At 40.1% G+C, this 24,655-nt stretch overlaps 1 protein-coding gene across 1 annotated transcript in view; it reads left to right on the top strand.

The window, feature by feature from the left end:
- The first annotated feature begins 436 nt into the window (after window positions 1-436).
- LOC138029121 (multidrug resistance-associated protein 1-like) overlaps window positions 437-24,655 on the top strand; it is a 33,754-nt gene continuing 9,535 nt past the window's right edge. The window contains exons 1-20 of the mRNA XM_068876820.1: window positions 437-569; window positions 1,666-1,763; window positions 3,211-3,272; window positions 4,149-4,280; window positions 5,227-5,442; window positions 6,616-6,802; window positions 8,925-9,179; window positions 10,663-10,728; window positions 10,817-10,954; window positions 11,417-11,557; window positions 12,726-12,804; window positions 12,950-13,031; window positions 13,334-13,460; window positions 14,144-14,320; window positions 15,234-15,401; window positions 18,339-18,422; window positions 18,514-18,595; window positions 20,354-20,520; window positions 21,650-22,162; window positions 24,325-24,524. Of these exons, the coding sequence (XP_068732921.1) occupies window positions 1,671-1,763; window positions 3,211-3,272; window positions 4,149-4,280; window positions 5,227-5,442; window positions 6,616-6,802; window positions 8,925-9,179; window positions 10,663-10,728; window positions 10,817-10,954; window positions 11,417-11,557; window positions 12,726-12,804; window positions 12,950-13,031; window positions 13,334-13,460; window positions 14,144-14,320; window positions 15,234-15,401; window positions 18,339-18,422; window positions 18,514-18,595; window positions 20,354-20,520; window positions 21,650-22,162; window positions 24,325-24,524 (2,969 nt within the window). The 5' untranslated portion in view covers window positions 437-569; window positions 1,666-1,670. The remainder of the gene's footprint in view (window positions 570-1,665; window positions 1,764-3,210; window positions 3,273-4,148; window positions 4,281-5,226; window positions 5,443-6,615; window positions 6,803-8,924; window positions 9,180-10,662; window positions 10,729-10,816; window positions 10,955-11,416; window positions 11,558-12,725; window positions 12,805-12,949; window positions 13,032-13,333; window positions 13,461-14,143; window positions 14,321-15,233; window positions 15,402-18,338; window positions 18,423-18,513; window positions 18,596-20,353; window positions 20,521-21,649; window positions 22,163-24,324; window positions 24,525-24,655) is intronic.

Raw genomic sequence — 24,655 nt, forward strand, 5'->3', positions numbered from 1 at the left:
TTAAATCGTGTACTCTTCACAAGGCTGATAACCCACTTCAGCTTTTATAAGTGCACACAGGTATTTCACCTTTACAAACAGTGAAAATAACACCCTTTTAGAAGAGCTGGGAGGGTATCGAGTGGTAAACCATTCATGCGGCGGCGCAAAGCCCAAAATGGTTTGAAATCCGTTTACAAGAGGAATTTGTTCTTTGGCAGTATGGTTCGACATTTTGGAAATTTAGTAGCGTCTTTGTTTTAATGCTTGGCACCTTTCGGTGACATTCTTGTTGACAATTCCTACGTATACACACTTGTCTAAAGGAAAAAATGTGCACAAACTGAAAGACCCATGAGAACATTTCGCACCCCGCGGTCTTACCATGACAAATAAAATAGATGGCGTTACATCCTGTCACGAAATTATGTAAAATTTCCCTTTAAGCTTTGCGGCAAGCACAAGGCACGTTAACAATTTCGCCGAGTCACTTTTTTTTGTGCGTGCAGGCCGGTTAACCTCTTTTTCCACCGTTGCTATATTTTGTTCAGAAATTTGAGGATGAAAAGATAGGCAGATTTACCTGTAAGGTAAGGATCTGTTTGTACAATTCTAATGGCGTTTTTTTGCTTGTACAGTACCCAGAGCTCGGCTCGCTTTTTTTTACATTTTCATATGGCGGGCAAATTTCGTGATGCCCAGAGAAACGGCTTGAAGACGAATTTAATGGAAGATTTCACCATTGTCAAAATTTCATGGGAAAACGAAGCCTTATAAGCTAAAAGTGATCGTTGATAGTCTGACATGTATGGTGGCTTCTTATAATTAACTTGGCGGAAGTTGTGGTAAATATTACGTAAGGAGTAAATTGATTGATTCACAAGATTTGTATGTTCTTGTTAGTTTGTTTGTTTGTTATTTATTTATAGCACTCATTTAGATATAGCACACTGGGGCTGGTTGCTCGAAGCCTAGTTAGTGCTAACCATTGTTTAAGAGGTACCAATTTTACCTATAGGTTTCTATGGTATTTAATGCTGGTTAGTACTAACCGTGCTTCGAGCAACCCGCCGGCCCGGCCGATTGCCACATTAACAATATAGTTAGGATTATGTACTTATTGACTGAGTGGGAGGGCCGGACAGCAAATTATTTGGCCAGAGGTCATGGCGTATGGACCATACCTTGGACTTTAAAAACGACATAATCATCTAAAATTGCATTGTGCAAGGAGCAGTACCTGTTCCTAGCAGAGGTCTCTTAAATTGGCTGGTTTTTGTTTGGGAAATTCAAGGAAAGTTTTAAAACGTGGAATTTAATTTTTTGTCATCACCAACTGTACAAATTATTATTATAGCAAGTATAATTTAGTTTGACATGTAAAAGGTTACAGTGCACTGATGGAAGACAAAGATTGTGGACATTCACCAAGTGGATTAGTGTCCACTGGCTGAAAGAAACAATGCGATGTAATAAACAACTTACTTACCTCACTGGCTCAGGACTGTGCTGGCTAATATAGGCCTTGACGGTCATCTCTTTACTGACCTCTGCCATGACCTCGGGCCAATATTCCCCTGTATGGCCCTCGCACTTGGTTTTTAAGCAGTTAATACCGGTAGTTAACTATTGTACATCTATGTAATGGGTTGTCCCAGTAAAATGAAAGTGTATGTTGAATTTTAGGGATAATGTCTGAAAGAAATCACCACTCCGCTGAAAAAGACAATTTCCCTGTTGATGGGAAGGCAACAGATTCTGTGCAAGATAATAGCAAGGATAGGGTAATAATAATATTATGTTTTGCTTGTACCTTCACAGAAGGTTTAGGCAGTGATTTATGTGTAAAATCAATCAATCAATCGTTTAATGTATCCAATAGCAGGTATAAACCTGAATTACAGGAAAGGTCAGAGACAGCAAACATATCTAGCACAAACCTCACATAAATCCCAATTTTATCCCTGAGAGTGGTGTAGTCATGTTCATGGTATTTTTTCATAGTATTTTCGCTGAGTTGTCAAAATTAGCTTTCTGTCATAAAAAATCACCACCCACATGTAAGTTTGTTGTGTTGGCTGTCTTCCTTATTGTACTGTTGGGTACCAAAATTTCATTCTCCCCCTCCTCCTTTCAAACACAGCTGTTCCAAACATGCATTGTATTATTTTATTGCAAGTTATTATTTTGAAATGAACTGTTCCTGAAGTGTATTAAAATTTGTAGGCAAGCTTCACCCAAACCCAAAATATCATTGCAGGCCTAATTAGGCCTAAAATGTCATTGCTCCTAATTCATTGAGATTAAGATTTGGATTAAGATTAAGACTGAGATTAGGGCCATTTATACGAGAGAAAACAAGCCGCGGCTTACTCTGGCCGCGGCTTACATAAGACGTGAACACCCCGTATAAATGGTACAAAATCTATGTTCATGGCTTTCTCAAGTCGTGGCTTATCCTGGCCTGGGAGTTTATACTCGTATAAATAATTCCTTTCGTGTATTATGTACACCGCGGCCAGAGTAAGCCGCGGCTTATTTTCTCTCGTATAAACGGCCCTATTATGAGCAATAACTCTTTAGGCCTAATAAGGATGAAAACAATGTTTAATCTCAAATCCAACCTTTGTTGTTTAGTATTCATTGTATGGTGGGGTCCAACGTGGTGTTTTGGTGCTTTGTTTCGCTGTTTCGTTGTTTAGTAATGTCCAAAATTGTCTGGGTTTAGACTGAGTGAAATCTGTCAAGTCTTACTCCCAGGGGTCAATTGGTTAATGGAGGGGATAAAGTTTTGGAGTGGTTAACCCATTCGCTTCTCAGGTGCCATAGGTCGCCCCTGGGAGTAACATCGTTTGGCGTTAGACAGAGTAAAATCTGTCAAGTCTTACTCCCAGGGGTCAATGGATTAAAGATTGCTCTTTTCGTCATAAGTATATCAGGTCCTACTTACATTTAATCTTGGCAGACACTAGAGAGAGATGTTTTAGAGTAAAGTAATATGTTGTTCATTGAAAAGAACCGGGATAAGCTCCGGCCTAATGTGCCACTTAGCTTGTAAGCAGACTTATGTTGTCCATCGCAACAATGCACTGGTAGAACCTGGCCTTAAAACACAGCCCCTGTGACCTCATCTTCAAGCTGACTACCTTGATTAAATTAAGTTAATCATTGAGATGATTAAAAGGCTGTTAATATATTATAATGTAAGTTTTTGTCTTGTCTTCTTGATAGAAACCATGTCCAGAGGATAATGCAAATTGCTTATCAACAATCTCTTTTTGGTGGATGAACTGGTAATTAATTTTCTTTGCTTTTTGCTAGAATATGCTATAGTACATGGAGTCCTTGCCAATCTTCTACAGTACCTCTCAGATTCAATTGAGTCTATTCAGAAGCTTGCTTGAGCAGTTTATATTTCTCAGGCACCAACATGCAGAGGCATAATTGCTCTTGCTAATATTGAGTCACTCCAGATTAGACGAGATAGGACTACTGTAGGTACTAAAATAATATTCTCGACAACCCACTTCTGAATCACATTCCGACCAGAAGTAGGAGTCAACTCAAGATAGTCAAAGATGTGGACCCCATAATAATATCATATACAGTACAAAACCATCATACACTGACTGATTGTGAAATATAAAGAGTTTCATGTGAATTATATATGCTGCTCTGTTAGCCGCCATTCAGGTATATATCTTGGGATAGGTGGAATCAACCACAATTTTAACACTAACATAATGAACATTGTTTCTTACTACCAACTTTGAAATGTGATTGATCTTTTTCTGGTACCCGTATTTGTTGACAGGAATTTCTTTATTCAACATGGTTTTTCAATGAATTTTTGCTCTACAACAAGAATGTGAGCGAAATGTTCATAGCTTAGTAACCAGGCATTAGATCAAGGGCAAAGATGGAAAACTGGATACTGGACGCAGCCTTTTTCAGATGTTCCCGCAGATAACCTGCACCCCTGATTTCTAGCAACGATTTTTGGGGAAAAGGTGCAGCTTATCTGTGGGTGTTTATGGTAGTTTCAGCACCATCTAGAAAGTTTTCAGTACCATCTCTCTCCCCTTTGCTTCTATGATGTTTGTCTTTAACCTACCTCCCTCAAATTCTCTCTCCCACCCCTTTGGTGTTAACATATGTGTCTTTACCAGGATACTTTTTACTGGATTCAAGAGGCCTTTAGAAGAAACAGATCTTTGGGCACTAAACAAAAAGAGCAGAGCTGCATATGTTGTCCCTCGTCTGAGGTCCATCTGGAATAATCAGAAAATCAAACGCAAGAGGTGATATTATTACAATGTTAGGAAACTGGTTTGTGACCCAGTTGAATGATTAAATATTTGAAGGAGTCTTCAGACATGCTTTGATGCTTAACTCTGACTTAAGGATGTCAACCTGTTTGTGATGTTCATTTTCCCAACGTATGTCTGTGTGGATCCACCAGTAACTCAATCACCTCCTGTCTAGCCTGCAGAGCAGGCATTTTTTGGCAGCAGAGGCTTGTAAAGATTCAGTGTTTCGAACACAGGTGCAACATTTTGAAAGCAGAGTGGGGTGGGCGTGAGTGACTGAGTTTAAGCTGATCTTCCTTTCCCCTGGAATATTTTTTCACTCTCCCCAGCTCTCCATCACTTTTACTATCCAAGATGGCGGCATTATCCTGTCATCAAAAAACACCGGCAGGGCTCCTGTCAAATGTTGCTTAGGTTGAATTCATCTCAAAGGTGCACTGGATTGTTATGTTACGGACACAACTATTTTGTTTTTGTGGTTAATAATTTGTGTGCTGAGCCAATCTCAAGTTCTTGATATAAAATAAAAATTCTTGACAAAGGAATCTCCCCCTGGTTTTTCTCCCTTGGCAATAACCAAGTCACCTATATGTATATTATAATATTTTCGTAGTTTGTACATGTATTCATCTGTGCTGTACTTTGTAAATGTAAGCTCTTGGACAACCCACCCCTCTTTCAGCCTCTACTTCACGGTTTGAAACTACCCAACATTGCACAGGGGGGTGGATGGGGGAAACAGTGAACTTGGCAAGTGGGTGTGTTGTGTGTCTTGTGAGTGTACACAAATTTTCAGCACTTTGATGAAGATTGTAGCTTATTTCAGCTGGTGGTTAGAATGAATATACCACCAAAATGGCTAACCTCAGGCATCTTTCTTTCTTTCTTTCTTTCTTTCTTGTGAATTTACAAATAATTATTGATAAATCATTTACAGGGCTGCCGTAGTGCCAGTAAGAGAAGAGCCTGTTACGCAAAGGGAAACGGATCCACTGCTTGGTGATAAAAATAAAGAGATAAGGACAAAAACAAAAAGAAAGAGGCCCTCACTTGTGAAAGCTCTTCTCAAGATGTTTGCTCTTAACTTCTTTGCTGCGATTGTATTTAAACTTTTTCAAGATTGCCTTATATTTGTACAGCCTCAGCTATTAAGGTTGGAACTTAATTATTACTCTATTAGTTCTTAAGTGGGTGTGGAGGTTGCTAACCCATTGACTTCTGCACGAGTAAAATCGTCTGGTGTGAGACAGAGTAAAATCTAGTAAGTCTTCACTGCTAGCAGTCAATGGGTCAAAGAGGACATAGTTCATAGTTCTTAAGTTTGTGTGGAGGTTGTTATTCCGTTGTCGCCTGAACCTACCCCCCCCCCCCCCCCCATTTGACAAGTAAAATCGTCTGGTGCTATACATTGTAGAATATATTAAGTCTCACTCCCAGCAGTCAATACAGAGACACGTAAAGAAAGATAAGAATTCTGTAAGTTTGACAAGTATAGATTTAATGACATGTTTATCATTCACTCGAGAAGCAAAAATTAAAAAACAAGAGAGAACAAAATGTGATAAAAAGGAGTGTCGTACCAATGGTTAACCAACCTCACTCTATGGATAAAGGGGTTAAATTTCTTAAGAAAGTGTGGTGCTGAGGCATGTGGAAAGTGAAACAGTGGTCAGAAATGGGTTTATCAACTGGCTTGATGTGGTAAATTGAGAAATTTGATAATTATGCCAACTTTATTCACTCACTTCAACGAAAGGGAAGTAATTATACCAAAGGTTATCCATGTCAAGGGTGACCTGCCTGCAGCCGGATGAAGTTGACTGAGATTCAATTTTGATGAGGGAGGAAAACTGGAGTACTTGGAGAAAACCCTCGGAGTCAGATTGAGATTGACTGAATCTCAGCCCACCTACACCTTGGGGCCAAGATTTGAACTGGGGTCACAGAGGTGGAAGGCATATTTGATAATTGAACCGGGGTCGCAGAGGTGGAAGGCATATTAATTTTTGATATCCGCTAAGCCACCGTAACTCCCTGAAAGGTGATGTTTCGACAAGTCTTAGCCCTTGTCTAAGTGAATTGGGGTGAAGGACTAATCCTTGAAACATCAGCTTTCAAATTTCTCTTTGGTGGTCAATGTACCGCATTAACACAGTTGAAAAACCAATAATTTCTAACATCAATCTAGTTTTGGGTCACCCATTCACTCCCCAGGATGCCCCCAGTAGATGTCAGTAAAACCGTCTTGCATTAGAGTAATTTAAATCTGTTATGTCTCTCTCCCAGGAATCAATGGGTTAAAGTGAAATCTGTGCCTCTCTTTTAGATTGTTGATTGATTACATAGAAGGCAAAAATTACGAGCTATTGGGGGAACGTGCAGGCTATGTTTTTGCAGCTTCTATGTTTGTAGCTGCCCTTCTGCAGTCCATACTTTTACATCAGTATTTCCACACTATGTTCACTCTTGGTATGCGCTTGCGTTCTGCTATCACAGGAATGGTATATGAAAAGGTAAGACAGGGTCATTAAACAGAATTTTGTATGTTGCGGAGAGGACATTTTAGAATCATTTTAGCCTCCAACTTAGGAGTTATTTATTATAACCAAACTGTTTTTATGTCAGGTTGAAGTTCACTATAAAATTGATGCATTACACTGTTTTGATTCAGTCTGAAAAAAATCTTAGATTGACAGCAACAAAGACAATGCTATTGCGGAGAGGACATCAGAAAACTTCCATTTTTCAGCACATAATATTTATGTTCAAATCCCTCTGAATTGACTGGTCATTCTGGAATCTTAGTCATCTTGTTTACTGCCCTAGTGTATGTTGTTAAAGTATGAGGATTAAAATGAGGAAACACATGACCCTTTATTGGTAGAAATTTTAAAATTATGTTCAAAGAGGGTCTGTAACGCGGAGAGGACATTGCAGAGAGGACAATTTTTCCATATCCATGAAAAGACTCAGAACAAAAAATTAAAGTGGTCTTTAATTTTCACAATCTTGATACAAGGCTTTAAAATAGGCCATTTCAAGATTTGTTCATTAAAAACCTAAAATTAACTACCATCAAACTCAACACTCAATGTCTTGAGACTTTTATAATAATTATCCGTACACAAAATGTGCTTGACGTATAGTAACATGGCCTCTTGGCTAGAATGGAGCCCTTGCAGCAAAGTGGACAGAGTGGGTTTGAGGGATTACCTTACATCTGTCCCATCGTTCTGGCAGTTTACCTCTTTCTTCTTGAATTACAGGCTTTGGGACATGAACAATTTTGACCTTCTTGCACAATTATTTTTGGGCATCTTGCACAAATTCTTCTGGATTTGTGACCACTGTGTTGTTTTGAAGGATTGACGGCCACACTGCCCTTTTAACTTCTCCTCCTACTCCATCGACTGGACCTTTGCCATGAGCAGTTTCAAAGAAACTCCTTGGTGGCTTTGCAATTGAAGTCTTCCTCATGGTAGAGTAAACTTGAAAGGTTGTATCGATTCTTGAATTGTGATCCTGCTCCATCACTCCAGTAATGTACCTCCCTAACAGGAGTTACTTCTTTCACTCTTTCCAAAATGGCTTTGTTGAAAGCATAAACACTTGCCTAATTATTGTCATGGCTTAGCTCATCAGAAACTACAACATACGACTGATGATTTAACTCTCCATCATCAGCTTTGTAGTACACCACAGCTGTGAAAAGTGTTACCATTTCACTGGACCATCAGTGGGCAGCCATAACCTCTCTTTGATGTTTTAACTGAAAGTTTTCAGAAAAAATCCTCATGGATTATTACGTCCCCCTACTCCAGGTTCTCTTTCAGGTGCTTCAGTTCTTTAAATTAATTGTCGTCGGATGTTGTATACATGTCTTCCAAAAGGCTTAAGTTGGCTCATGAGGTCTTCTTTAGCATCAGCTACTGTGCGGTTGATTAATTCTTTTCTAACTCAACCATCAGCAGAAGTATTCCACTGGTAGTAGGATACTGTTTGATCCCCTGAGATATCTTTGAAAAGATCAAAGACACTTTTCGTATCACCACACTTTGAACAGGCTCCATCCATACATGATGCTTCATGAACAACACTATCCAAAAGGCTGTCACTGCAGTTTGGTATACCAAACCCGAAAGCCAATGTTTTCATGATATTTGCAGATGCAAACATCCTGGTCACGTGAAGTCATTGGGGTCACTTGAGCAGATCTTAGTGAAGCAAACTTGGATAATTGCCAATTTTGATGTCATTTTCTTCCTTGAATACTTCGTAGGCTTCATGGATGTTCAGCAGCAGAGATATACGTATAATTACAAATGCATTTACTACTGAGTCATTTACACATGCGAGTATCTAATATACAAAAAATACATGTTGAAACCTGTCTCTGTTGCATGTTGTCAGGCTAGAAACTTAATTAATATTAAAATAGTTGCAGCTTGCTTTTGTTTGGTTGTGTAACCAGCATGTAATATGAAGAACTAAGTATATTGAACTTTTGATCTCATGTTACTGTGTCCTTTTTGCGTGAGATGGCTACTGAATTGCAAACATTTTTTTAAGGCTGTTACTTTTGGAATTCTACGGTAGTTAGTTGAAGTTACTAATTATGATCTTTTTGATTTGAAGGCACTCATTCTCAACACTTCATCACGTATGAAGTCAACCACTGGAGAGATCGTGAACTTGATGTCTGTGGATGCACAAAGGCTTACTGATGTATTGCCTTATATAAACTTATTGTGGTCCGCACCATTTCAAATTGGTGTTGCTCTCTATTTTCTTCACCGCACCATGGGCTGGCCAATATATGCTGGTTTGGGAGTCATGGTAATATTTACTCCGTTGAACATTTTAATCACCAGAAGTATCAACAAGTATCAGGTACTTGGAATCATTTCTTGCATTAGGTTTTAAGTAATTTGTTATTGATTCATGACTCCTCTATATTAAGCTTGCAAATCATGTGTTTATTTTTGTCCCAATGTTGTTGGGCTGAATCTTGTTGCAGTAAAAATTATGGAGATTTCCTCTTGATTCAGTTTGCACTAAGTTGGTGAATTAACCACAGTTTTGCTGCTGTCCTTTTTATCATGAATCCACCAATTTTTGGTCTTAATTAAATTCATTGATAATTGTGGAGGGTGGCAGCTAACAGAAACCCTAGTATTTAGGTATTCATTTCTTTCTCCGTATATCATGACACGCAGTTATGCATGCAAATTACAAAAAAAATTGTTTTGTTATAATAAATTATTATTGCATTATTACTCCGAATAATAATCTTACGATAATAATACATGTGTTAGATACTCAATATGATTAGGAGATCTGGTTGAGATAATTGCAATGGCCAGCAATTACTGTAAACTGATCCTTTTAGAGATACAACCAAATAAGATTTCAGAATTGTCATTCACTAATAATAATTAAAAGTGTTTACTAGATATGAAGGACTATCTGGGTAATGTCTGAATGCTATCAAGATTGACATGGGGATTGAATTGGATGACTCCTTCAAGAAGAAGAAATAGTTTAATGCTTCTCAATTCCTTCATGGGAGCAGTTTTTTCATGATACTCTTGAGAGAATGACAGAAGGAATCCCTGTTGGTGGGAGGCAAAATATTTCGCTGTCTACAAGAAAATATATAGCATATCAGTTGAACTTAGTGTTACTTAGAACAATTAGCAGCCACAGCAGGACTTGAACTTGTGAACTCTGAATTCAATGTCTGATGCCAAGACTATGCTACACCACGCCACTTTCCCTACACGTTGATTTTACAAGTCAGAATCCAATGTCCATGTTGGGCCCCAGTTGCTCAAAGGCCAACTAACTTTGTCCTGTGAAAATGTCACTATCCAGAGTATAAGATAACACTTACTATTCTTAAAATTTTAGAAGGTTTTTGCACATGTCCATATTTAGCCATACAGTGTAGTTAGCCATAGTAATCTTGAGTTAGGGGGTGGCAAATGGTACCCTCAAGATGTTGGCACTCGCAAACTTTTCATCTGATCTCGAATCTCAACAGCCTATGTGAAGAGTCTCAAAGTCTCGGATTGGCAAACAAGGGTCCCAGCGTCTCTGCAATTCTCAGAGTTTACCATTCGTCACCCCTTTGAGTGTGTGCATGTTCATACATGGGTTTCATGAGGTCAACTACAGTGTACTGCATTATTTTAATTTGTTGACACTGTCAGATGGTGACTTATACACGGGACAAAGTTATGCGGCCCTTGATCAACTAAGGCTTGATCTGTATAGGATTAATTACAGAGGGTTGCCAAGAGCTTGTCATTGTAAACAGTCCTACAGATCTCTGCTCTTATTCATGACTTACTGTTACTCCCTTTGAACTTAGGTAAAACAAATGACAGAGAAAGATGATAGGATCAAAATGATCAATGAAGTCCTCAATGGAATAAAGGTAACATCACTTTGAAATGCCTAATGCTTTATTTTTGATCTAAGCTTTTATGATCACTGATACAATGATATCATGTTGATAATTTCAGGTTTTAAAGTTTTATGCTTGGGAAGAGTCTTTCCTGGAAAAAATCAACAGTAAGCGCTCCAAAGAACTCAACTATCTTCTAAAATCACGGCTCGTGGGGGCTTTGTTGACTTTGGTTTTCACAACTTTACCTGTTTTGGTAAGCGGCTGCTGTTTGCAGCTATATTTGTTGAAAGTGCTTTTGAGATCAATGATGTTATTATTTTGTTAGGTTGTTGTTTTTTTGTTGGAACTTGATTCCTTCATTGGGTGGTTCTTATGGATTTCAAATGCCATGCACCAGACATTTTGTTGGTTAATTGTTTTTGCTTCATGTTTATTTGGAGTGGGAGGTACTGCATGTGCTGTGTTTCAACCAAAGATGGTTGGAAAAGTGCTCTATCGGGAAACTTCTGCAGCGGCTTTAAAAAGGTTGCAGTTGAAAGGGTTGATATCCCCCCAGAAATGTTCAGCCCTTTTGCAAACCTACAACCAAGGTGCATTTTCCTTCCCTTTTTGTTAACTAGGTACATGCATTTTCTGACAATTCTGGATGGTTGGTAAATTGTCTGTTATGAATGGCCAGAGGCTTCTCATAGGTTCATCTTTCATCTTACTATAGGTTGCTGTTACCGCGTTTACTTTCTATGTCCTCTTTGTCCGTGAGCTTACAGCTGCCAAAGCGTTTGTGGCCTTGTCGCTGTTTGGAATAATGAGTTTTCCACTCCGGGCCTATCCAAATGTCCTTTCTGCATGTGTGCAAGTGAGTCAAACTTATAACAATATCATTGTTACTGGAGTAAAATGCACTCTTGTCCAGAGTTGCATTTAGTTTTCAAACTTCCTGGTCACCGTAACAATTCATGTCAGAATCATTCAAGATGGCAGCACGTGGAGAATGTGAAAGTACAACATCAGTGATATTACTAGGTTTTATAGTCACATCAATTTCATCGGCTGTTGCCTCAATTCTAAAGGATTCGCTCTGACGAAGGGCTAACGCTCGAAACGTCAGCTTTTAGAATCTCTGTACAGTGGTCAATTTACACTAACAACTCTGTTGATAAAACCAAATTTTTGTATATAATTTAAAATTCTTAGTTTTCTGATGCAAAGATCTGCTTTGAACATTGGTTGAAACCATCATTTCCTCCAGCTCATAGTTATCCTTTACAAGAAGTGGATGGTCCCTTTGACAGAGTGTTCACACAGCAAATCAAAGTAAAACTAGTTTAGTTTCGCCATTTATTGTTTCCGCTGAGACTACGTGATGGCATTAAAACGGTTTGCAAGACATCATTTACATGTAATGTAGCTGAGACCCTTAGGCTAGAAACAAATTACTCCCCATAAATAATCAACCTTGTTCCAAGGATTCCTAACTCTTTCTCCCTCGAGATGGCTGGTCAAGTGTCTGCTAGATTTTTGTAGATTCCAGAAGAATAAATGGAGGGAGGAGCACGAAGGTTAAATTTTTGTGTCCACCAAACTCATCTACTAAGCTCAGCTGGGAGTGGAAAGTAATCAATGTGTGGCACAGGAATGTCTATTAGTTTCAAACAAAATAATAGTTATTATCTTCCATATCTTGTTGGATCCTTAATACAACGCTTTCAGACAAATTACTTATTTTACTTTTAAAATCATATTTGTGTCACCAAGAGTGGTGCCATTTGGAAAACAAAAACAATCTGTTTCGCCCACCCCTAGCTAGAGCTGAATACTGTTGACAAAATTAAGTTGTGGTAACCTACCCTCCATGCGCATTTCATTTGTACTCATAGGCACATGACCAGCCACAACCAGAGCACTTTCTCAAGGGAGGAAGAGAGAGGACCCTGGGAACAAAAATGACCAATAATTTGATATTTTGTTCACTGATTGCATTATTTTTATTAACCATTGTAGTTGTTTTGTTTTTTTTTCATTAGGCTCGGGTGTCCATAAAGCGCTTGGAGGAGTTTTTGGATATGGATGAGCTGGATCCCGACAATGTACAGAGAATATCATGTAAGGAACTTGAAATCATGTTATTTTGCATGAACGTTTATCATTTTTTGCAGCGTAAAAACTGCCATTAATTTGTAAGTACATACAGCTCATTTCAACTTGGTACCATTGTATCTGATATTGTAATGCTATTTTTATCTTTAAGCTAACCTGCTCTCCCCTGGAATGGTTTCTGTCAGGGATGGTGTGTTTGGATGGAACAGGACTAGTCCTCCAATACTGCGCAGGTTAGCGTATTTCAATGAAATCACATGAAAATAGTTGGAATGATTGAATAAAATGTGCATTACACCACTGAATGTGGTGGAGGTTGTTCAATATGTGAGCCATGCGTGTGAACATGCGAGTCAATGTGCCAGCCAATCAAAACGTGCATCTGACAACACATAACCAATCAAATTTCGTGTGATGTCACAGCCGTGTTAACATACTATCATCTCAACACAGCTATTGACCACTGAGAGTGCACGTACTACCCTAATAATTATTATTTTATAATTGGTAGTGATTTTCTTCTTTTGCGTTTCAGCATTAATGTAAATATTCCCAGTGGCTCACTCGTCGCCGTTGTTGGTCAAGTTGGATCTGGAAAATCCACTCTGCTGTCAGCTCTTCTTGGGGAAACGGAGAAACTAGACGGCAATGTTTGTGTTGATGTACGTAATAAAATTATGTACGTGTTTGAGTGTTATGAGTGTCAATTTTACGAAATGACTTTCTTTATTGTGCTCCACACAGTCCTGTTATGTTTGTTGCCGCCTTCAGGTGTCCTCCACGCTGAGACGCGGACGGCAACTGGGAATGAGCTGTTTTCCCTTTTAACTTGTGTATCTTTTGTCCATCAGAAATGATTAGTGTGGCACGTGAAATGTTCTCTTCAAGTTGCCGTGTGCGTCTCAAAAACGGCCTTGCTTATTAGCTCCCTAATTATTGTAAGCTAGGTTGAAATGGATTATGGCAAAAGAATATAAAGGAGGTACCTCCTAACGTTCTTTAGTTTTCTCCAGACCATGCTTGATGCACGTCATTTTTATTTATTTATTTTTTTTATTTGTTTTGGGGGGGGGGGGGGGGCCGCCAAACCGGGCCTTGAATAAATTTTTTCCTTTGATGTGGGGGTTATTTAAGGGGGTGGGGGAAGGGGCTTGAGGATTTACGGGTATTTTATAAATTGCTGATAATTTAACGTTTAGGCTTCCAGTTAGTCTGGACCAGAGAAAAATAAGTGGCATTTTCCGTTTCCGTAGCGGTCGTTCTTACGTATTTTTTTACCGCGTAAACTTCCTAATGTCTTTTCTTTTGGCCAACTAAAAATCCATTTATTTTGTTTAATCGGCAGGGGACGATGGCATATGTCTCCCAACAGGCGTGGATACAGAATGGCACCGTGCGAGACAACATCCTCTTTAGCAGTTCGCTGGAATGCAATCGTTATGAACGCGTTATTGACTGTTGCGCTCTCAAACCAGATCTGGAGATTCTTCCCGCGGCTGACTTAACAGAGATAGGCGAACGGGTGCGAAGTATTTTGGGTAACTTTTATACATGTAGTGCAGACCACTTCATGGGAAGCTCGGTTTGATGACGGTGTGGGAAGTCATACGTTCAAAGCAGCATCGGATCAACCCTTGGGATATTTAAAGAACTGAGAAAGACGTGTTGCTTTTTTATTGACATGTACAAATGATTGGAGTTTTTGTCTCTTCTTAGAGGGGCATGATTAAATATAGGTTCTGCCTGTCTCAACGCTTGTGTGGGAAGTTTAAGGACCCCGTGAACTTTCCCCAATGCCGAGACCCCATTTAAGTAGCCTCCTTCGCAGACCTTAAGCTTGTTGAGGAGAAAAGTTGCGTGACAAGTCACAACAAGGTCTGCGAGGAAGGCTACCATTAAAGTGATGAATCGATCATTTTGTCCCCATTTAGACGGTCTCAACATTTGCTTCAACATACATTCAACTTTTGTTGAACGAATGTTGTTCAAATGTAGAAACCGTTTAAACGAGCCTTAAAAATTAACCACCTAAGACACCGTCGAAGTGTGGAAACGTTGGGTGTGTGAACTGTAACTTTGTTAAGTTACTTTCAAGTCCAAACCAAAGTAGCTACAAACTGTTACTGATTGTACACCTGATTTCCGTGTGAACGTTAACTTTCTAGGGTTTGCATTACTGCTTTTGGTGATCACCTTAAAAAAAATCTCCCTTCGCATTTCCGGCCAATGGGAGGCAGACGGAAAAACAATTGTGATAGGCTTGCCTACGTTTTCTCGCGATTTGCGACGGCTACACGTCCTTTGAATCTCTGCGTTTGTTGTGATTCGCTAGAGCGATTATTTTGGTTTTGCTGTTTTTATGGAATTCAATTCAAAGTAATTGCTCAAGAAGGTACGATATGATCAGTAACTGAACCGTTAATTTTATACCACAGGGAATTAACCTGAGTGGAGGTCAAAAACAGCGTATCAGCCTGGCACGTGCAGTGTATTTCAATGCTGATATTTACTTGCTGGATGATCCACTAAGCGCTGTCGATGCTCATGTTGGACGAAAGCTATTTCGTGACGTAATCGGACCGAATGGATTGCTCAAAGATAAGGTAACTCGCGTCATTGTTTTCTTGTTTTTTAACCTTTTTCCCCGCGTATTGTTTAGGGTAATAGTGGGCTTAAGCAACGCGAATATCGACGTCCCATACGTATTTTACAGGAAGCATAACAAAATCTTTTAAACTTGTTGTTTCAGTCCTTCTGTATCTGGTATTAGGTTTTAAAAGAATAGTCAAAGAAAGGAAAGGAAAGGAACTTTATTTAAGTGCCTAATCGTTCTAGCGCTGGAGCACTAATTGGGGACACTGTAAATTGAAATCAACAAATTAACGCAAATCAAATAAAATGTTGATTTTTGAGGAGAGAGGAAAACCGGAGTACCCGGAGAAAAACCTCTTGGTGCAGAGTAGAGAACTAACAAACTCAACCCACATATGGCGCCGAGTCTAGGAATCAAACCCAGGCCACATTGATGGGAGGCGAGTGCGCTCATCACTGCGCCATCCTCCCTTGGAAGACTTTGCTTCTTCTGAGTTGTGCCAGAATCCATCAGATGACCTACAGGAACTCGTAACATCTTATAATGACACCCTGAAAGCTGCCTTGGACAAGCATGTTCCATTAATGACAAAGACGATCGTCCAGAGACCTCGTGTACCATGGTTTAGTGAGGAGATCAGGCAAGCCAAGCGTGAACGAAGGAAAGCTGAAAAGACGTGGAGGAAGTCGCGACTGGACTCCGATCTTGCTATTTTTAAAGCAAAACGTAATGCTACCACCCGTCTTATAATTATGAATAAGGCTCGGTGGGAGTGTTACAGTAACTTTATAGACGAGAATAGTGGTGAGCAAAGAAAACTATTCCGTGCTAGTCAGCAGCTTAACCGCACACTGGAGGATGGTCTCCTTCGTCATCTGGACAATGCAACTTCTTCTAACGACATAGCAAAATACTTTGTTGAGAAGATAGAAACCATCCGTAGGCAGCTCGACACCGATCAGACTGATTCAAATCTAGGAGATAACACTCCGTCAGCTGTTCTCGCTGAGTCTGTGCCACCGTTGCCTGCCTTTAAGATGCTGTCAGGTAGTGATGTTAAACAGCTCATCCAAAAGTCCGCCCTTAAATCCTGCCCTTTTGACCCTATACCATCCACATTTGGTAAGCAAATGCGAGGTTCTTCTCCCAGTTCTGACAAACCTTATCAACAATTCACTGCAGTCCGGGTGTCTTCCTGACCTTTGGAAAAAAGCTATAGTTTTTCCACCATGAGAGAAACCAGGTCTTGCATGCCATATTTAAGAACTTCCGCCCTGTGAGTAACTTGCCTTTTGTGTCGAAACTCATTGAGAGGGCCGTATTCTACCAGATTCAAAGACACTTGGTTTGTAACCACTTATACCCGGTTGCACAGTCTGCGTACAGAGAAAACCATAGTACTGAAACGGCACTTCTGAAAGTAAGAAACAATATCCTGTTAAATATGAACAAGCAACACGTTACCATCCTTGTGCTGCTTGATCTCAGTCCTGCTTTTGACACTGTTGATCATAGCATTCTGCTCAAAAGAATGTCGTCAAAGTTTGGTTTAAATGGCAGTGCCCTTGACTGGTTTCGGTCTTATTTGTCTGGACGTTCACAGCGAGTCTCTGTCCGTGGGTTTGTGTCCGTGAAGTGTAATATACGTTATGGTGTGCCTCAGAGCTGACATGTCTTGAACCGCTCTTATTCACACTCCATGCAAGCACACTGTTTGATGTCGTCGGAAAGCATCTCCCAAATTTTCATTCTTACGCCAACGACTCGCAGTTATACGTCTCGTTTAGTCCCAAGGCACATTCTGGCCAGGCTGATGTAGTTGCTGCTATCGAACATTGCATTCAAGACATCAGGCAGTGTAAGTCTCAAGACAAGCTACTCATGAACGATGCTAAAACAGAACTTCGTTTGTTCGGCACCAGACAACAGCTAGCTGAAGTCTCGATTTTAATAGTATTGGAGGCTCTGTCATTGTTCCACAATCTCCCGTTGGTAATCTGGATGTGTTATTAGATTCTAACCTTTCAATGGGCGACCATATTACAAGAGCATGCTCTGTTGCGTTCTATTTCTTGTACAATATCAGGAGGATTAGAAAATATCCTAGTAAAGAATGTTTGGAAACAATGATACGTGCCTTTATTTCTAGCCGCATTGACTACTGCAATAGCCTGTTATATGGGTTGTCGGCGTATCAGATTGAGAACTGCTAAGAGTTCAGAATTCGGCTGCTCGTCTTGTTTTCTTGGAAAGCGAATTTTTGCCATATCACACCATTGTTAACGACACTGCATTGGCTTCCCGTTAAGTATAGCATTGTTTGTAAGGTTTTACTTATAACCTTTAAGGCCATTCACGGACTTGCTCCATCTTATTTTTCTAATCTCATCTCTGTTAAGGATATTAATGGCAGATATAGTTAAGATCGAGTAAGATACTTCTTTTAAACGTTCCTACATGCAAGTCTTAAGTTACTCTTGGTGATCGATCTTTTTATATGGCCACCCCTAAACTATGGAAAAATCTTCCAATTTTTATTAGAAATATATATCTACTGTAAGTAGTTTTAAAAAGTCTTCAACAACTTCATTTATGAAGCAATAGGCCTCACCAAAGTGTCCCGCCAACTCAGTCCTCTCCTCATTTATGCCGGTAACCCTGACCAACAGATATCCTTGGAGGTTACGCTGACCCTGTTGTTACAGGAGGAAAGGTGACTTTGAGACTTAAAGGGACACTGTATCTCAGTTCAAGTTGTAAATTTATGTAAATAAAGGGGTGGAATGGTGTCAAGGCATACATCCTTTGCATCGCTGTAACGGCGATGCGTTCACTCGTCGCCCTCTCGTTGATTTGAATGAGACGGGTTTAACGTATCCATGGACTACAATTAAGCGGCATGATGGTTGCTTGCCTTGTTTCCTTCAGTTTCTTGTTCTTTTTTTAGACCAGAATTTTAGTGACTCACAGCATCAGCTTCTTGCCACAAATGGATCATATCATCGTTCTCCAAAATGGATTTGTTTCAGAGGTATAACTCTAAGAGGCCAGTGTTGTGATTAATTCACTTTCCAGTCATGTGCCTTTGTCAATAGGATTAATCTGCCTTTTTCATTTCTTAGGAGGGCACTTACTCCGAATTGTTGCAAAACTCTGGCGCTTTTGCAGAGTTTCTTCAAACTTACAGCTCAGAAGAAAATGGAGGTTAGCCCCACTTCATCTCTCTCTTACGTGCTTTCTCTTAACAGTGAGAGTACAAATGAAAAAAACAAGTAGAATAATGTTTACGTTTTATAGAATGCAAGTTGTTTTGGCAACGGGGGAAAGGACAACTAAAAATCAAAGTCCTATGCAGCATTTGAACATGCGACCTCCGTTACACCGGTCGGATTCTCTACCTGTTGAGCTACTAGAACTCATTGGAGAGCGAGGTCGTTCATCGGCGTCCTGAATCGACAATGTGTCCGACCAACTGCGGGCTCTACGTTGTCATGCGCCTCGATGTTAACAAATTCATCAATGATGGAAAGGTGTACTGGCACCCGTGGGAAATTACAAAACAAAAAGCAAGTTGCTTGGCAACGGGCCAAGTTGCCAAGCAACTTGCTTTCTATAATTTTCCACGGGTGCCAGTACACCTTTCCATCATTGATGAATTTGCTAAGTTTTACGTTTACCAGCCCGGTAATTTCCTGCATTTCGCGCGAGATGTACTCGCTTTTGTGAATGTTTTGTATCCCTGACACCGATTCTCGCCTCTTTTGTCTACCTCACTTTGAGGGGTCGAATCGGTTTCCTATGGACACAAGTCAACTCGATTCAATTCTCAAGTCTCTCTCTCGTCTGGGTTTCTTGCTACAAAGCAAAAATTTGATTGGTTAAAAGAGCAAAAATAATCGCACTGCATCCGCAGCACAAATTTCCGTGCATTTGTTTGCCGTGCTCCGCAAAACTACAGGGAGTTTAAGAAACGACGATAGAGACCTTTAACATCGAGGCTTTCGGGATATAACGCAAACCGTGGTTTGTCGTCAGAGGTTAGCTCGATTTTGAACTTTAGCAAGCCGTTCCTGTTATGCACATCGGCGCCGCCATCTTGGATTTTTCATTGCTACAAATTCTCTCAAATCAAACAGCTCAACTTCTCCCGAAACTCTGATCTTCAAAATTGTTCCAAATGGATAGCAAACAGATGTAACTGACAATGTGACTGATATGGTCAAACGGGAGGTCTGATTGATCTCTGGCTATAAAACGCTGCTGCTCTCTTTAAAGTTGAAACTCGAACCGCAAACTGCAAACGAGACGGCAAGGACAAGATCACGTGATTTCTCGAGGTTTGCGCCCAAGAAATTTGTTGCTAAAGGTCTCTAACGGCTACGGCTACGGCAACGACAACGCCAAATTGGAGTCTTGAGTACTAGAATGAATCCGGATACGTTTCGGATAGGTGTGGACGGGCAAATACGCTACGTGTGGATGAGAATATATTTGAATCCGGAAAGAAAAAGTTGCGGATTCAAGATTATCCGGATACGTGTGGACGGCGCCTTAAATTCCCTAACAACGTGAAATCAGCAAATTTTAGGTTTTGGCAATGAACCATTCATTTTCTATTTTTGCTTTAAAAGCATTCGTACCCATCCAGTTACAGGATAACTGATTAGAGTGTAATGTGAAGTGCTAGCTTTTCTACCCCATATGAACCATGTGAGCGTTAGCCGTACTAATGGAAATAGCCCCACACAATGGGCCCACACAATAATGGGCCCACAGGATAGTTCGCTTGTATTGTACAATGTGAACAAGACGGAATAATCGCAAAGTACTTGCGATAGAGCTAAGGTATATTTAATGTGACTCTTTCGTTGAGGTTGTCGCTGTCCTTGCTTAAACTTTCTATTATTTATCTTTGCCGAGGTGAATAATTTTTTTAAAACTCTTTTGGTGTTTCTTCAACAGAAACAGAAAGTAACGGAGAGCTTGACGGCGAGGAAGCATCCCTAAAAAAAGACGAAAGTACCTCTGATGGCAATGAAATAAAACCCACGGATAAAGGAAGCTGTAGCACTGCAAAGCTTACCGATCTTGGGAAAATAACTACGGAGGAGACAGTAGAAAAAGGAAGAGTAAGTTTAGTTGTAGAAAAATAAAAGCAACCGCGAGACTTGCCTACGGGCATTTTCGCGCCTTTTTCTGGCCACGTGTATTATCATCAAGATCTGGTTGGTTTTCAGGCCTGTCCTCTATTTTCTTTGATTGCACAAAGCGACAAGCTTCTAATCGGCCGTACTTTTTTCTGGTTTTAGGGAGTATTAGCAATGACAACGGCAAAGTCAACTACAACGTCACTTTCAAATATAACTTAGCGCTATCGTAAATATATGTTATTTACCAGCGAAGGGTCGTTCCGTATGCTGCCTCGGGCAGCTTTTTCAAGACGGAGGTCACCTTTTTTCGCTATACGGACCGACCCTCAGCTGGTACATAACTTATTTATTTTTTTCCTCTCTGTCTCTCTCCCTTCCTCTCTGAAATCACTTTTTTAAATGTTAACTGGCACCGCGCTTGATAGCGAATGCAGCAAGCGACTTACAAACTGAAGGCTTCAAAGGGAAACATTCTTATTTGAATTCTATTTCCAAAACTCTTGTCTGATAAAAATCTGTTTTGAAACACTAATCAGCCAATCAGATTGTAGGATGCGCAGGATTCCGCCCACTCGCGCATTCAGAAAAAGATAGGTGTGTGTTGTTTGTGGGCTACGGCAAAAAAATGCACTGAAATGCGTGCTGCACGATTATTTTTCCTTCCTTAATCAATGATATTCTTGCCAAGTGGCTTTGTCGGTGCCGTAGCCGTTGTCGTTGCTAAAACTCAGTCCCTAATCTTTATTATACTGTTTTAAGGTGGATCACAAAGAGTCTGAAAGGGGGCTTCCCATGTATCACTTCAGAGATACTAATTAACATCAAGCCAAGCTTCTGCGCATGTTGCTTGTGCCCATGCGTCGCTAGCAAGCACCAGGCTTAAAAGTCGCGCGCCAAATGACTGATCTACTCTTAATACTTAAACTCGTGAATAGGCTTATCCTCAAAATTTAGTTCTAAGCAGTACGATGCTGTTACAAACCTCTTCCATTATTACTTAACCAATTGTACGCCAATTGTAGTGTTTGAATAGTTCCTTCGTTCTCTGGCGGTTAATTAAAATGGATTGATAACTCATGAATTTTGTACTTTTTTTATCTTGAAACAGGTCAAATTTTCGCTTTTACTTTCTTACATTAAATCCACTGGAATCCACTGGTTTATATTCTCCTTATTTTTTTACTCGACTATGGAGGCCTGCACTGTGGCTACTGGAGTATGGTTGGCCAAATGGACTTCGACAGACATCACAACGCATGCGCAGAGAAATTTATATCTCATTGTTTACGGCAGTATAGGTGGAGGCCAGGCCTTGTTCAGCTTGTTCTATTCAATTACGCTGTTAATAGGCTCGATCAGAGCTTCAAGAAGACTTCATTTGAAATTGCTTGTCAATATCTTGCGACTACCGATGTCATTCTTTGATGTAACACCTCTCGGGAGAATAATGAATCGTTTATCGAAGGATATTTATGGCATCGATGTTAAGATCCCTATGTCACTGAGGTCATTTCTGTTAATGTTCTTTGATGTCCTTGGTATGCTTGTCGCAGTCAGTTATGCCACTCCTTTGTTTCTTTGTGTCATCCCTCCGCTCGGACTTATTTACTTCTTTGTTCAGGTAGGTCTGCATGGCGTACAAATCTCACTAATCGTAATGGAGAATATGTAGCTTCCTTATTGGGAAGTGAAGGAACCAGTGATGGCCACATGGAAAGAAAACGGAGCTCTCTGAACAGGAGCTTAACTTCTTGATTTCCATTTAGGACTCTTTACTGCTGAGCTACAGGAGACTAGTTACAGGCCTCAGTTGTTCAAAAGGTAGATAATGCTATCCACCTGATAAATTACTATCCGGCGGATAAATATTAGCAAAACCAATTGAGTTATCCAGTGGATAGTGATTTATCCAGGGGGGTAGTGCTATCCTCCCTTCTAACAATAGACCATTTCGCATTTGTGTGCTTAGTTACCTGGGCTATAAATGAAATTGAGGCAGGAACCCATGACCTGGAGCCTACAACTCTACTGTGTTCGTGTAACGGCGTTTTCACAGACCGATCTATTTTTAGATTGAATTTCCCGCGAATGAGACTCCCACAGGAGCCCGATGATCAATTACAAGAAATTAAGCTGACGTCATAGGGTCACCGAACCGGAACTGCCTTAGTTTTTTGACCTAATTCTCGGGGAGGGCTAGTCTAAAAATAAACCTACTTGTGAAAATGCCTTTCACAGACGCTGTATGGAAGTTGCACGCTCCAGATGGGCTCCAGATTGAGGCTAGTATGGACCTTGTTTTGATAGAAATCTCACCGCTTTTCTTATGTAAATTCCAACCAATTATCATAAGAACATCATCATTAACATAACAAAAGCAGGTAGGTCTGTATAATAACAAGGTCAACTTCAGCCTTACTTTCATTTAAAGGGCAGGTAACTAAGCACATAAGTATAAAAGGGGTGTGTTGAGACCAGGGGGCCGTTTCTCGGAAGTCCCGAAACTTTACGGGCCATTTTCGGGTGTCACAATTACCTTTAAGTGCACAGTTAGTTTTCATTTTGTTACCTTAAAAACATATTAACAGAGTGACCTTCCAAAACAAGCGGTTGGCCGTTTCACAAGTGGCTTTTCGGGCCCGAAGAAACGGGCCCCAGGAGATCATCACAATGAGATTCTTTTATGGCCCATGTAGACGTCTGCAATTTGGCCCTTTAATTTTACCCCTATCAAAGACAGGTTTCTGGGATTTATGTAACGCCTTGTGACGATTCCTCAAATGACCATGAATCTGATTGTAACTCTTTGTCCTACATGTACGCGGTTCAGGAGACAACACACGTGGTCTCCATAGTGACCTAACCGAGAGTGCATCACCCAAGAGCAAGATTCACCCAAATTGGCCTAGTCCCAATCAGTTTCAGAAAAGTGTCTATTTTTAAACCAAGTTTGGTGGGAAAATAAGTCAGTAATAGACCAAATCGTCTAACTCAACGTTGTACCCAATTCAAACCGTTTAGGAATAAAACGTTTTGTTCCAGGTATTCCCATATCGTTTAAATGTGAATGCTACATTGATAGTGCAAATACAATACACAAAAAAACTTAACCCGGGAGATTTCAATTGGGTACAACATTGGGTAAGCGTATTTGGTTTATTGTTTATTTTCCCGCGAAACTTTGTTTAAAAATTTTTGGTTTGCATCCACGTGATGAGACGGCCATGCCGGTGTACTTAACAATTATTCCATGAGCGCGCGTTGGATATGAGATGATAGATAGCTAACGAGGCGCGTAGCGCCGAATTTGCTATAATCATCTCATATCCAACAAGCACGAGTCGAATAATTGTTTTATTAAAAATGCCTCAAAATATAGAAAACTAGACTACAATAAAAATAAAAAGGTCCAAAAAATCACGCATATGTTGAGGTGTTTGTAGATCATGGTATAATGGCTCATAACCCATGATGGCGTACCCAATCAAAACTCTCGAATTGCATTATCCAATGATCCAGTTTTTAATAAAAAATAATAGAAAATGGCCCCACAAGTTTTGCATAATAATAGAGTCAAATTCCCAAAAGACATTTTACTGCATTCTGTACACCAACACGGGCCTCTGTGACTTCAGATGCGAACCACCAATAGACACTTTTCTGACGCTGATGGCGACAAACCGGATACCAGCCAGATTCTTACTCTTCGATAATGGACTCTTGACCAAACTTACTTTCGTGTTTTTTTACCTGCTTATAACCATTGCATCTTTGTGTTTGCAGAGAGTTTATGTGGCCACTTCAAGACAACTGCGGAGGATCGAATCAGCAAACAGATCACCAATTTACAGTCATTTCTTAGAAACTATTAACGGAACAACAACTATCCGGGCATTCTCTCAACAGCAGCGCTTCATCCGGGAAAATTATTTCAAAGTGGACGAATACCAAGTGGCTTATTACCTTGAGGTGTCTGCTAACAGGTGATTTTCCGGCCTGCTTCAGTTGATAGAAGTGTGAGAGTAGTCTCTAATTTCACCGATGGCGATGGCAATTTCCCTTTCGCGTGTGATACACGCGAGAATTCGGCGAAAACTCTCGTTTCCGCGTTAGC

This window comes from Montipora capricornis, chromosome 13 (genome assembly GCF_036669925.1).
Source record: "Montipora capricornis isolate CH-2021 chromosome 13, ASM3666992v2, whole genome shotgun sequence".
Classification (NCBI taxonomy): domain Eukaryota; kingdom Metazoa; phylum Cnidaria; class Anthozoa; order Scleractinia; family Acroporidae; genus Montipora; species Montipora capricornis.